The following is a 12,827-nucleotide window of genomic DNA, read 5'->3' as shown; positions in this document are numbered from 1 at the left end:
ATTGATCTTTCAGTGTGGCAGCACCTACACTCAGGAACTCTGCCCATTAACATTAGGAAGGTGTCCTTGCTGTACTGTTTATAGCACCGGCTAAAACCTTTTCTGTTTAGGCAAGCCTACTACAGTATGTAAAGCTGACATGTAATATTATTTTATAACGTATATTTAACTGCTGGTTTTATTTATATTTTGGGTTTCTGTTTTACAGTAATAGGTTTTTAACTCTGTTCGCATTTTATTTATTTATTTATTTATTTATTATTATTATTCCACCCTATACCCTGGGCTTTCAGGGTGGTTCACAGAATAAAATCAAGATATAAAACTATAAAATACATAATAAAAATAACAACAACTCAATAGCACCCCCCCAAAACCCCCCACATTTTTAAAAGGGCATAGGATGTAAATCAGATTATTGCATATTTTATGTAAACTGCTTAGAGGTGTGTTTTTTAAAAAATAATATTCAAGAACTATGCAGATAAATAAATTTTAAAAATCGCAAGCAATGACTGATCTATCTGGAGCAGGAATTGGGCAAATTTTAACCCAATGAGGCTCTGAAGCAGGAAGAGGGAAAAGAAATCCTCAGCCCACATTTTTCAGTAACTGAAGACCCCACTCCCTTTTCCTGAGAGTACTGGGACAGGGCTTAAGTGTGCTCTCACTGTGTTCTGCAGTCCATTTCAAATGCTGCAAGTCATTCTTAATAAGGCAAGGGTGCCCTCCTGGATGCAAATTATCCAGAACAGTCTTACCCAAACTTGGGAGTCCAGCTGTTTTTGGGTTACAACTCCCATCATCCCTAGTTAGCAGGACCAGTGATCAGGGATGATGGGAACTGTAGTCCGAAAACAGCTGGAGACACAAGTTTGGGAAACATTGATTTAGACAGAGGAAAAGGGAGTAAGGTTTCTAGGGCAGAGTGCAGTTAAGCATTTTGGGGGGACAACAGCTTTTGCTTTTAAATTGTGGATATGTTTGTCACCCCCTGGGCTCCTTTGGAAGAACAGTGGGACATAAAGCCAACAACCAAGATAGTGAACAGCAGCAGCAATAAGCTGAAGCCTCAGTGCAGGAGACACCTCAATGCTCTCCCCAATATTGCTCAGATTTAAACAAATTACACTAACACAAATCAATCTGAAGTTCTCTCATTTAAGATTTCTAAAGGTTCTCCTCCCTCCTAAATACAGAGAAAGCTTAAGATTGGGGGGGAGGGCTAGAAATCATACCCGCTGGTGGAGGAATGGCTATGAAAACTAGCTACAAAGAATGGAGAAGAGGGTCTCATTGTTAGCACTGGGACCCTCTTCTCCATCCATGGTAGCTAATTTTCCATAGGAGTTGGGATGGGGAGAAGCGGGAAATGGTAGCTACTACGAAAGCAACAGCGTGACGTAAAACAACAGAAGCCAAAAAGGTAGCTAATTGTTCCTCTTGCACTGTGAATAAATGTCCTGATTTTATTATACCATTGGTGTGTATCTAATTAACTTGGGAAAGGGTCCAGTGCAGCAATGGCAGCAAACAGCAGCATGAAGCCTAGCATCAATAAATAAAGACGCAGTCAATTCAAAGATCTTCATCGTTAATTGTATCTCTCTACTACCCGAAAAGTAGCTGCTTGATAACCTTTGGAATATCATAGCAATTTCAGTTCTTTGTTAAATCATGAAGCTCTTGCCAAATGCAGGTCGTTTCAGGGCAAGATCAGAACATCAAGAATTCTGAACATCAGCATCATGGAGATGCTTTAATAGGGTGAGCATTGTGTGCAAAATAGCTCTAAGTGCCTGGCTATACATGAGGAATGAGGCAGTATAATTCTGAACTATACCACATCATGTATGTGTCATATTGTTGAATGCACTCCCACTCCACAGAAAGCTTAAAGCATGTAATAAACAAGTACTTCAGCATGAAAGATTTAAACACGGCCCTTTCCCTAATGTATTAGTGTGCTATAGGATTTATATATATATAGGGGAGGGGGAAGAATGAACAACTCCACCTTCAGACTGATGTGGTATAGCCCGGAATTCTACTACCTCATTCTGCACAAGGGAAGGAGCAGCCTATTAAAGGACTGTTAATATAGCCAAGCAACATTTATCAGATCTCTTACAATATTTTCCTCTGCAGGAGGGCTTCTAGAAAGATGCCCAAGGAAGAAATGCATGTGGAGACACAGTAGAACTGAAAAATCCTCATTTCCCTTCCCACAAGTGATTTTTGCTTTCAAAAGCAACACCACCACACATTTAGATTTCCAATTCTAAGACAAGCATTTCTACATGATATGGGATTGCTCCAGCAGCCCTCCCATGGAAGAAAACAGACAACATACACAGATGCATGACTCATCTCCACGAAGACCAATTTATGTCAACCTCAGAGCGACATAAAAAGCGAAAAACCATTTAGAATCATGAAATGCCTCCAGTGAGTATTTTTTAAGTGCCTGGAAGCATTCTGAGGTACACCTTGGGATCAGATTATGCAGTGCCGCACAAACGCTTGTATCTTTAAATATATGAAATGCTTGTTGGCAACGCTGTGCTTATACAATGAGCATATGCATCTCTAATGTAGGACAGACCACGTCAACTTAGAATCCTGACTGTGTGTAGCCCATGATATGGAAATTCAGCAATACATTCCAATATGTAATATCGTTCTTTTTGTTCAAAATAAATCTACTCTCTAATAAAGCCACACAAATATGAATTTGAATCTGATAGCCAATATGTAATGAAATCTTTGAAGCCAGAATGAGTCATATTTCTGTCATCCATTGTGCTGTTTATTTTTAGACTGCAAACCTACATTCACTGTGGTGTGTGCGTGTTTTCAAAATTAGCATTTTAACTGCCTAATAAGTGTAAGGAAGCTTTAAAAATAATGCTGGTTGTGATTTAACATACAGGTCATTTTGCACAGTAATTCTTCAGCATTTTGCACAGTAATTCTTTCCTTACTATGTCGAGTAGCAGTAGCAGATATCAGGCAGACATAAGCTGATGCATATACCATATTTTTCGCCCTATAGGACACACTTTTCCCCCTCCAAAAATGAAGGGGAAATGTGGGTGCGTCCTATGGGGCGAATACAGGCTTTCGCTGAAGCCTGGAGAGCGAGAGGCTCTCGCTCTCCAGGCTTCAGGAAGCTCTGCACAACTGTCCGGAGCCCGGCGCCAAGCCGCGCCGGCCTCCGGAAGGTCATGCAGAGCTGCCTGCCATCCCGGGCTCCGCGCAGCTCTGTGCGACCCTCGGGAGCCCGGCGCCAAGCCGCGCCGGGCTCTGGAGGGTTGCGCAGAGCTGCCTGCATTCCGAAGCCTCGGGCGCGCTGAAGAGCGCGCCTGGGCTTCGCACAGCTGTCCGCAAGCCTGGGGAGACCGGCGCGGCTCCCTAGGCTTGTGGATAGCAGGCTGTTCTGGGGGCTGGGGTCGGGGGAAGCTCGGGCTTCCCCTGCACCAGCCCCGTGCCTGGGGGGGGATATTTTTTTTTCTTTATTTCCCCCCCCCAAAAAAACCCTAGGTGCGTCCTATAGGGCAGTGCATCCTATAGGGCGAAAAATGCGGTAGTTGCTAACTTTGTTTACTTTATAATCCTAAAAGGCAGCTTACATTACAGGAATTTGAAATCACAAGTCCCCCAGCACAGTTCCTCTAGAAGGATTTAAGCCTTTTTCCTCAGTGGATTATAAAGCTGTAGCATTCAAAAAGTATCTTGTTGTAAAAACTGGGGAGTAAACCCAAAGAGTGCTAATAAGCAACCTAGTACAACCCTTCACTTCAGTTCTCAAAGAATGCTAATAAATGAAACAATCTCAGTATCAGCTATCATTCTTGGTTAAAACTGAAAGGGAGAGAAACAATTCATTATGGTGGTCTATCACACATACCCTTAGACTGAATAAAGACAAACATTTATGCAGAAGTTTAACTGCAAGAATAGATGGCTTTAATTAAAAAATATGTATGAGCTGTATGAAATAAGGGAGAGCCTCCTCCACAACTCACATGAGTCTTTACTTCAAGTCTTATTAGACTGATGTTATGTTCAAATGTGCACAGAGAAAAATGCCCTGCAAGTTCAAAGTATGAAATAGTGACATTGATGCATACTACTGCAGTAAAAGTGCAGCCCTGCCCAGTGGAACGGCTTTGCCTCCCATCTGCTTAGCTGTGGAAGAAGGAGAGTAGGCACAACTGCACATCACTGCCTGGCCCATAAGCATTCTGTTAGCTGGTACCAGGAACTGCAGCTGCCCATGCCATAACTTGCCTGCTCACCTTCACTCAGTGCTCCTGAAGACAGTTCAAGAATGTCTTATGCAAATTAGGGTAAATTTGCAAAAGATGATTTGTACTGGATTTCATTTTGGATCAGAACATTTTCTGATGCCCTAGAGAGTGTTCTAATTTAGCTTGTTTATTTTACATGTTTTCAGTAAACAAAGCTAAAACCTTTGAAGTTGTCAAGCTTGACTAATACTGTATTTGCAATCAGTATTCATTAACTTAATTAACTTATGAAACAGAAAAAATTCTGTTGAGACATAAAGCACCCAAAAAAAAAAAAATCCATCCCACATCACTACTTGAAAATACAGTGGTACCTCAAGTTAAAAACTTAATTTGTTCTGGAGGTCCATTCTTAACCTGAAACTGTTCTTAACCTGAGGTACCACTTTAGCTAATGGGGTCTCCTGCTGCTGCTGCACTGCCAGAGCATGATTTCTGTTCTCATCCTGAAGCAAAGTTCTTAACCCGAGGTACTATTTCTGGGTTAGAGGAGTCTGAAACCTGAAGCGTATGTAACCCAAGGTACCACTGTATATAAAGAAGTCAAGGGGCATGTCATATATGATATATTATAATCCCCCAGTCCCACCACTGTTCAAATTAATTAGATTTGTCATGTGCAACTGCACCATGACTTCTCCAAATCACAAGCATTTAACAGACGCAATCAGATGCTTTAATTAGGATTTGTTTACACCTAGACCAATTCTAACCATTTACATGAATCGACCATATGGTTTAAAAACAAAAAAGCGAAGACAGATCTTCTCCGGCTCTTACCATAAATCCCTTAAAGGTCCGATAAAAGGGGTCCAAGAGGAGGCTGGCCACTGAGCAGACCTGGGCAGTGCGATCCCAGCCATCAGAGCAGTGCACTAGGACAGTGGCACCTTCATCTTTCACTGCCTATGACAGGTGAGATGGCACACACAAATAAAAACATACCATATAAACCTCCTGAACATTTCACAGCAAAATATTTTGACTGCTGCTTTAAATAAAATGCTGGATTACATGATACCAATATGGAGAGAAGGCCAAACAATGAACTATGAAGCAGGTGGAGCCTAGAGGACAGATGGGGAACCTGTGATCCTTCGTACTGGACTACAACTACCATCATCCCTGACTGTGGGCCATGCTGACTGGTGCTGATGTGAGTTGGGAGTTCAGCAACATCTGGAGGGCACCACGTTTCCCATTCCTAGCCTACAGAACACATGACCCCCTCCAACACCCCCCATTTAAGTAGGTGGCCCTCCATTTGTTTTTAATAGCCTGGATATGAAAAAAAACAAACCTATGATTTCCCCTCTATGCTTCTTGCCATCAAGGACTTTAACGATCTGTTAGTTTTTTCTGCTGCCCTTAAGAGTGCCCCAACACTGAACAACTTCCTAATCAAGCTGAATAGCGGAACTGCCTCATCTTGAGCACACTGAAGTGCCAAATCCATGTAAAAAGTCATGGAACTATGACAGGTTTAACACAGAAGACCTACTTTCCCTAGTGTTCATTCAAGATCTGCCTCGCCCAAGCACAGCCCAAGCAATAAAGCTTTCACTCCTGCTCTCCCATTTCTCTGATGACGTATATCTTTGGAAATTCAGAGGTGGGCCTTACCTTAGCAAGAAAGACACCAGCATCCATTACAGCTTTAATGTGCCGTAACCAGCCAGAGTTCTCTAAGCCAGTAAGGAAATCACTCATTGAAGGAGATTTCGTTTCACACACTAAAGGAACAAAAGCGGAAGGTATGATAAACATACAACTGTCTCTATCATTATGGAAGTTTCTTCCAAGCATTGAGAAATTGTTTGTGTGAAGGCCACTCAGAAATTGCTACCCAATATAAATTCCTCCTTCATGTAGGCAGAAACTAGGGAGTCTTTCAGCCATGCACCTTGCAAAAGGCTGATTTAAAAGGCATGTTAGCTGAGAAGCAAAAATTGTGTTTTTAATAATCTATTGGGAGCCACTCACAAGTGGCTGGGGCAACCCAGTCAGCTGGGTGGTATATAAATAAAATAATAATTACTATTATTAATATTATCAGGTTATGTGCTTCGCTTAAAAAAAAAAAATTGCAGATTCCTAAACTTCATTCAAGCATGGATTCCAGGGCAGTGTGCATAAAAATTCTAAATATCAATACAATATTAAAATAATAAAAATGAGATGCGAATAAAATCTGAGGAATATTAATCCAAAACGAAGTGGCAAAAGGAGTACACACCATTCGTCCCTTCTGTGGGAGGGTATGCCAAATCCAGGGCAAAACCACCAAGAAGGCCCTATCCTTTGCAGATGCATAATGCATCTCTCCAAGAGATGGAACTCACGGATATGAAAACCTTAATGCTTGGGCAGGCTGGAATGGAAAGAGGCACTCCATCACTGCTATGTACCAAAGGTGAAAAGCCTTTGGGGCATCCAGTCACCTCACAAGGTATCCTCCAAAGTGGAAACACAAACTTGTGTGCAACAAAGTGCCATCAGGTACCATTCTGATTCAGCTGGCAGCTTGTGAGAAGTGACAGAAAGCCAGCTTATTCACCCTGCATGATCAGATTTCCCTTCGTGATATCATGACTGGGGAGAATCCTGCCTCCAAACAGCTAGGCCAGGAATGATTCGACCCTCCTCCTCCATATAAAGAAGTTGGTCACTTCTGATTTCACAAGGAGGACTCTGAACTCTGCAGCTCAAATAGTTCAAACCCTCCTTTCTCAATGTGCTTTAAAATTAAAATGCAGGTGTTTATCCCCCACCAGCTTTCATCTCTCTAAATATTGCTTTTTAGAGCAAGCTGTAACACCAGCAAGCCACTTCAGCAAGCCGGGAGAGCTGCCAGGTTATTTACTCTCCTAATCTCTTGCCTGTCCCACACCTGCAGAGTACACAGGCTCCTGTGTCTACAATAATTGCCTGTCTTACAGCAACGTAGCTCAACAGGTGATCATCGCAAGTGGCCAGCCAAAATAAAAAAACCAAACACACCTTCCAGTAGCTTCTGCAGGCTGCTCCTCATAACATGGATGTTTTCGATACCAATGAATTTAAAACGAATGTTGTCGTAGTTATCAACATTCTCATAACCCTTTCCAGCAGCTCGGTTGGCCATGGCATTCAGCTGGAAAAATTGGGTAGCAAAAAATGATTATGCACAGCCCTTTCTGATACATACACACCCACCGGCCCTCTTTAGCATTATTTGAAAAAGTAACTTAAAAAGTGGAATTCTTCCTATATACAGTGTGGTGTCTCACAAAAATTTCTAAGACAGAAACTAGAACATTATCAGAACTGCAAGGCTACAATCCTACCATAATGTTCTCCTCTTTCCCCTAGGGATGCTAAGTATTAAATGATGCATCATTGTCAGTATTTTTTGCCACCTGCTGCAAGTAGCAGCCAGTTAAGAAGAGATAAATCTGCCTTCCCTGACTTGGTGCCTTCCATATGCTTTGGACCATAACTCCCATTGTGCAGGCTAGGGTTAATGGGAGTTTCTGCCCAAAACATCTGGAGAGCATCGAGTTGCAGAAGGCTGATTTAAAAGGCATACTAACAGAGTAGCAAATATGAAGTGACTGGCAGATCCTTTTGTGCATGCGTGAGAAGCATCAGTAGTGTCAAGAGCTGGTAACGCTTTTTCCGCTGACGGCCACATTCCCTTGCGGATAATCTGTTGTGGGAGGTACATGCAGTGGTGGGCTGGGAAGAACAAAATGTGAGCAGGTCACACTCTTCTCTATCTTTTTGCCAACCTCTTTCCTCTCCTTTCCCTCCTTCTTACCACCTGCAAGAAGTTAGCCCAAGGTCCACATGAAGCAGTCCAAGGACTATGTAAGGCCCACCCATGAAACTAGGAAAAGGATGTCATGATTCTCCTCCCTAGCAGAATCCCTTTATGGCCACACTGTGTTTAGGCAATGTCAAAGTCAGAGTGTTGACCACATAAGTGCCCCCAGATCCCATGAAGTGATACCTTTGGCCTTGTGTCTACAACATACATGAAGGGACTTCCTGGATTGGCTTCCCTAAGTGCTTGCAGCAGCTGTTCATCCTCTGGGCAACGAGCACTTAACCCAGACAAGGGCTGACTACAACGGCATATTGCAGCCTGAAAGACACAAGAGTATGTCACGTGTAGCAAGTAAGAAGTTCTCCAGCACAGAATTGTGCAGTAAGTCACCTGCTTTTCTCCACCCACAACTTGCAGATAGAAGCAGCAGTGTATTAAGCAATTGCCTTGGTCTACCAACATGCATAAATATTATGAGAGAAACTTTTATGAGAGTATACAGAAGTGACACAATTGTGGGGAGGGAAACCAACTTATCTTTTAACAGCTGTTTGAAGTTTATCTGGCCTGCCAATGTTTAGGAGGGTTAGGAGAAACAGCTTTAATTCCAAGAATACCTCCTTTTGGATGAGACAGTGCCTTTTGTGAAATGAGATCATCACCCTCATATCCATTTACTTTTGATCATCATTCTTCTCCCAAACCAGTGCCAATGCTGAGTAACTAGAATACTGGCATGAAAACGCATATACCACCAACCAAGGGAAGTTCCCCCAAAATGCAGTAACAAAATAATTCTGTCCATACTTGAACCTGGGGCACTGCAAGGACAGCAAAGTTAAAAGCTAAATGCTCAGCATTTTATTCCACAATGAGAACCAGTGCCATTTAAATCAGGCCAATAATGAATAAAAGAGGGTTCTCTGTTGCAAGCTATTTCCTGTTTCAAAAAGCTGAGATTAGCAGAGTTGAAATATAATTAGCTGAACATTGCCCAACATAACTAGATCTGTAGTTTTCAAGAAGAAAAATGCTGTTCTGAATTGATCTGAATGAAGTGTTGCCACTAGGTTCTGTGCAAAATGGAACTGGGTAAAATAGTTTCAGGTGAGACCAAGAGGAGAAACTTACTGCTGTCCATGGGGTTTCCCATAAAGAGATTCTGGCAAGGCCCCCACTGAGTCACCACAAGGCCAGAGCCAAGGCATCTGTGTGCACTGAAGACTTCACCAACACTTGCAGGCTGAGGTGTGTATAGCCAGGAGCTGGTTCTCCCCATCAGTCCTGCATTGTCTCCCTAGGACAATGTGGGGTGTGTATGGAAAAGGAGACACCAAAAAATTGCTGTACATGCCTCAGTCAGCCAAGAGCTAATAGTCATCAGGAGCCAGTAGTTGCTGAACCATCTAACTTTACTCATTTCACCTCCACATCCCCTCCACAAATTGTGGATGAAACAACACTGGAAAATCACAATTCTGGGCTCCTGATTTTAGGAGTCCAGTTTAAAACTGTAATAATATTTAATTTTAAGAAGCTGCTTTTCCTCATCTCTTCTCTAAATGAAATTTTGAAAAAGAACATCTAGTCAATTTAGGATGGGCCCCCCAAAACTGGGCAAAATAATTTTGGCCACGCTATGTCGTAAAGCGACAAATCATGGTCAAAATTATTTTGCCCAGCCACTTCTGTAAAATGTTGCCAAGAAGTCATATGGTATGGTAGAGGAAGAGAGAAGACATGAGCCATATTTACATGTGTTTAAAATGTAAAGCTAAAATAGTTTCAAGGTAGCAATTTCAGTACAAGAAGACAAGATTGCCCTCTGCATCAATAAGAATTGTCTAAGGCTTGCTCTATCCTAGCGGTGGGGAACCTCTGGCCCTCTGCATGTTGCTGGACTTCAGCTCCAAATATTGATACTGATCAAGGAAGATGGGACCTGTTGTCCAGTAATGTCTGGAGAGCCATTGGTTCCCCACCCCTAGTCTACACATACAGCACAATCAGGTTGAGTCCTGAGGAAGACGACGGGATTGACTATGGAGGAAGACCAAAACCCCATGAAAAGCAGAGCATGTGTTACTAACATTATTCTCTTTGTAGAAGTAGGAAAGTGCTGGTATCCGACCCCGGCTTCGAAACTTTGAGCTCCCCAGCACCGTTGCCCTAGTAGCTGCTTTAGGCACCACTAGATCTGGAGAGTATGTGCTGCAAACCTAAGATACAAAAAGAAACTCAACATTGATATTAAAGCTAAGTCAGCTGCAAATGTGTTAAGGTGTTTAGCAGTATTTGCTCAGAATCAGCAGGAGTAAGATACTATTGCTACAAGCAAGCAAGCACGCACCAAACACTCATTCTAAATTGCTCTGACTGACAGAACGCACAGCATTACTGTTCATTATGATCTAGAAGAGAGGGACCTTTCTGCAAGTTCCCTGGACATGTAAGGTCAGGTTGATTAACAAGTCAGACCTTTTCAGTTGTAGTTTCACTGTTGTACAATTCCCCAGGGAAAGCTCACCAAAGCCCAACAGTAACTGTTTTCAGGAGATGTGTTACAGGACCCTTTTATGTGTGGTTTGTTTCAACAGTTTTTTACAGAATGCAAGGCTAGAGAGAAGAGCAGGTTTTCTCCCTGACTTTGTACTGTTTCTCATAGATTATTATCTCCTTAATACACCTTATTGCAATGTAGCAATACAAAAGCTTGTATCCCAAAACAAGTGATGCATAATTAGCTCAGTTTTATCCTTCCTTAACATATCCAGCCTTATTTTATAAAATTATGGGCCTTTTCCAAATGGCTTTCCAGCCTTCCAGAGCCCCATCCATGGGATGTCCAAATCACTTAAGACATATTTAACCAAGTTAAGAGTAAAGGGAAAATAGAAGGGGTTTTAGGGTTGGCTTTCTTTTTTGAGATTCTTTGTCTGCTGCCCCCAAAAATCAAAGGTTCCACCTCTGTACTTTCAGCATTCAGCTTCATTCTATTGGCCCACATCCATTCCATCACTGCCTCCAAGCACTGGTCTAACACCTCACCCGCCTCTCCTGATCCAAAAGGAACAAAGAGATAAAGCTTGGTGTCAGCTGCATATTGATGATGTGTCACTCCAAACCTCATGACAACAGCTCCCAGAAAATTCAAATAGATGTTAAATAACAACAACAACAACAACAATTTTATGATTTATACCACGCCCATCTGGCTAGGTTTCCCCAGGCACTCTGGGAGGCTTCCAACTGAATATTAAAAACAATACAGTGTCAGACACTAAAAACTTCCCTAAACAGGGCTACCTTCAGATATATTCTAAAAGTCAGAGAGCTGTTTATTTCCTTGACATCTGATGGGAGGGCGTTCCACAGGGTGGGCACCACTACCGAGAAGGCCCTCTGCCTGGTTCCCTGTAACCTCACTTCTCGCAGTGAGGGAAACGCCAGAAGGCCCTCAGCGCTGGACCTCAGTGTATGAGATGAACAACGGGGATGGAGATGCTCCTTCAGGTATACTGGGCCAAGGCCATTTAGCACTTTAAAGGTCAGCACCAACACTTGGAATTGTGTTTGGAAACGTACTGGGAGCCAATGTAGGTCTTTCAGGACCGGTGTTATATGGTCTCGGCAGCCACTCCCAGTCACCAGAGCATGGGGGATAAGATGGAATCCTGCAGGATACCAGAGGACAACTGCCATGGTGCTGAACAGTAGCCTACTTTCTGGAAATGGACCTGGAGGGAGGAGCAGAGTTTCTGAAATACAGTGCCCCCAACCCTTACCTCCCTGAGCTGCCTCAAAAGGATACTATGGACAACAGTATCAAAAACTGCAAAAAGATCAAGGAGTAGGAGCAGGGGCACAGCTTCCACATCTCTCTCCTGATAAATGTCATCAACTAGGATGACAAAAGCTGTTTCAGTGCCATGACCAGGTCTGAAGCTGGAAGGGATTGGATCCAAGCAATCAGCTTCCTTTGAGCATGCCTGAAGCTGGACTGCCAACACCTTCTCAAGCACTTTGCCCAGAAAAAGGCATATTTGCCACTGGAAGATAGTTGGTATTCTTCTGCTTATTTATATCCTGCCTTTAAGGATATTCATCTTTTGAAGCAGCTCACAAGTAAAATAAGTAATACATGAACAAAATTAGAATGAAAAATGTAACAAGCCATTGGAATGAAACACTGCATTAAGCTGCCGTCTGAACAAGAATTACCTCATAGTCTTTGTTAAAACCGGTTATTTCCCAATAGTCATTTGGAATCCCCATGCGCTGGTAGTCTACTTTGACATCTATCAGCTTCCAGCCCATCTCCCGGTTCTCTTTGGGCATTTTGGGATTGTAAGAGAATGCATAAAGCTCTTCCGGTTTCACTAGAGCACAAAAACAATTTTGAAAGAGGAAAAAGATAAGTGATTGTGTAAGCCAGAATCCTTCATAAATCACAGGTACACATATACACACACAAGTGGAATCAGGAGTAGGGATGGATTACTCTGCAAATGTGCTCTGCTTGGTTACTTGTTTTTCCAGTTTTAGGCTCTGCGTGCTTTATTTATGCTTTTTTAAAATAGATAAATAAATGTGGCATTTTAAAATGGCATATGCTTTTCTTTTCAAGTCAGCACAAAATCTGTACTCATTTTTTTGGCAATTCCCCTAATATAATTCCTTTCTATGGGGTCTGGGTGGGGACAGTT

At 42.4% G+C, this 12,827-nt stretch overlaps 2 protein-coding genes across 2 annotated transcripts in view; both read right to left on the bottom strand.

Annotated features, from left to right (window-relative positions):
• LOC309523955 (tigger transposable element-derived protein 1-like) overlaps window positions 1-12,827 on the bottom strand; it is a 140,597-nt gene that overhangs the window by 61,546 nt on the left and 66,224 nt on the right. The gene's annotated exons all lie outside the window — the stretch shown is intronic.
• Window positions 1-12,827, bottom strand: part of MTMR8 (myotubularin related protein 8) — a 42,967-nt gene that overhangs the window by 15,642 nt on the left and 14,498 nt on the right. The window contains exons 4-9 of the mRNA XM_082208254.1: window positions 12,343-12,500; window positions 10,212-10,340; window positions 8,305-8,439; window positions 7,314-7,446; window positions 5,937-6,046; window positions 5,094-5,219 (exon numbers count right to left, since the gene is read on the bottom strand). Coding sequence (XP_082064380.1) covers window positions 5,094-5,219; window positions 5,937-6,046; window positions 7,314-7,446; window positions 8,305-8,439; window positions 10,212-10,340; window positions 12,343-12,500 — 791 coding nt within the window. The remainder of the gene's footprint in view (window positions 1-5,093; window positions 5,220-5,936; window positions 6,047-7,313; window positions 7,447-8,304; window positions 8,440-10,211; window positions 10,341-12,342; window positions 12,501-12,827) is intronic.

The sequence above is a fragment of the Podarcis vaucheri genome (genome assembly GCF_965113315.1).
Source record: "Podarcis vaucheri genome assembly, chromosome: Z".
Lineage (NCBI taxonomy): Eukaryota > Metazoa > Chordata > Lepidosauria > Squamata > Lacertidae > Podarcis > Podarcis vaucheri.
Note: the sequence above shows the minus strand (reverse complement) of the source record. Positions and strands in the feature narration are given on the sequence as shown.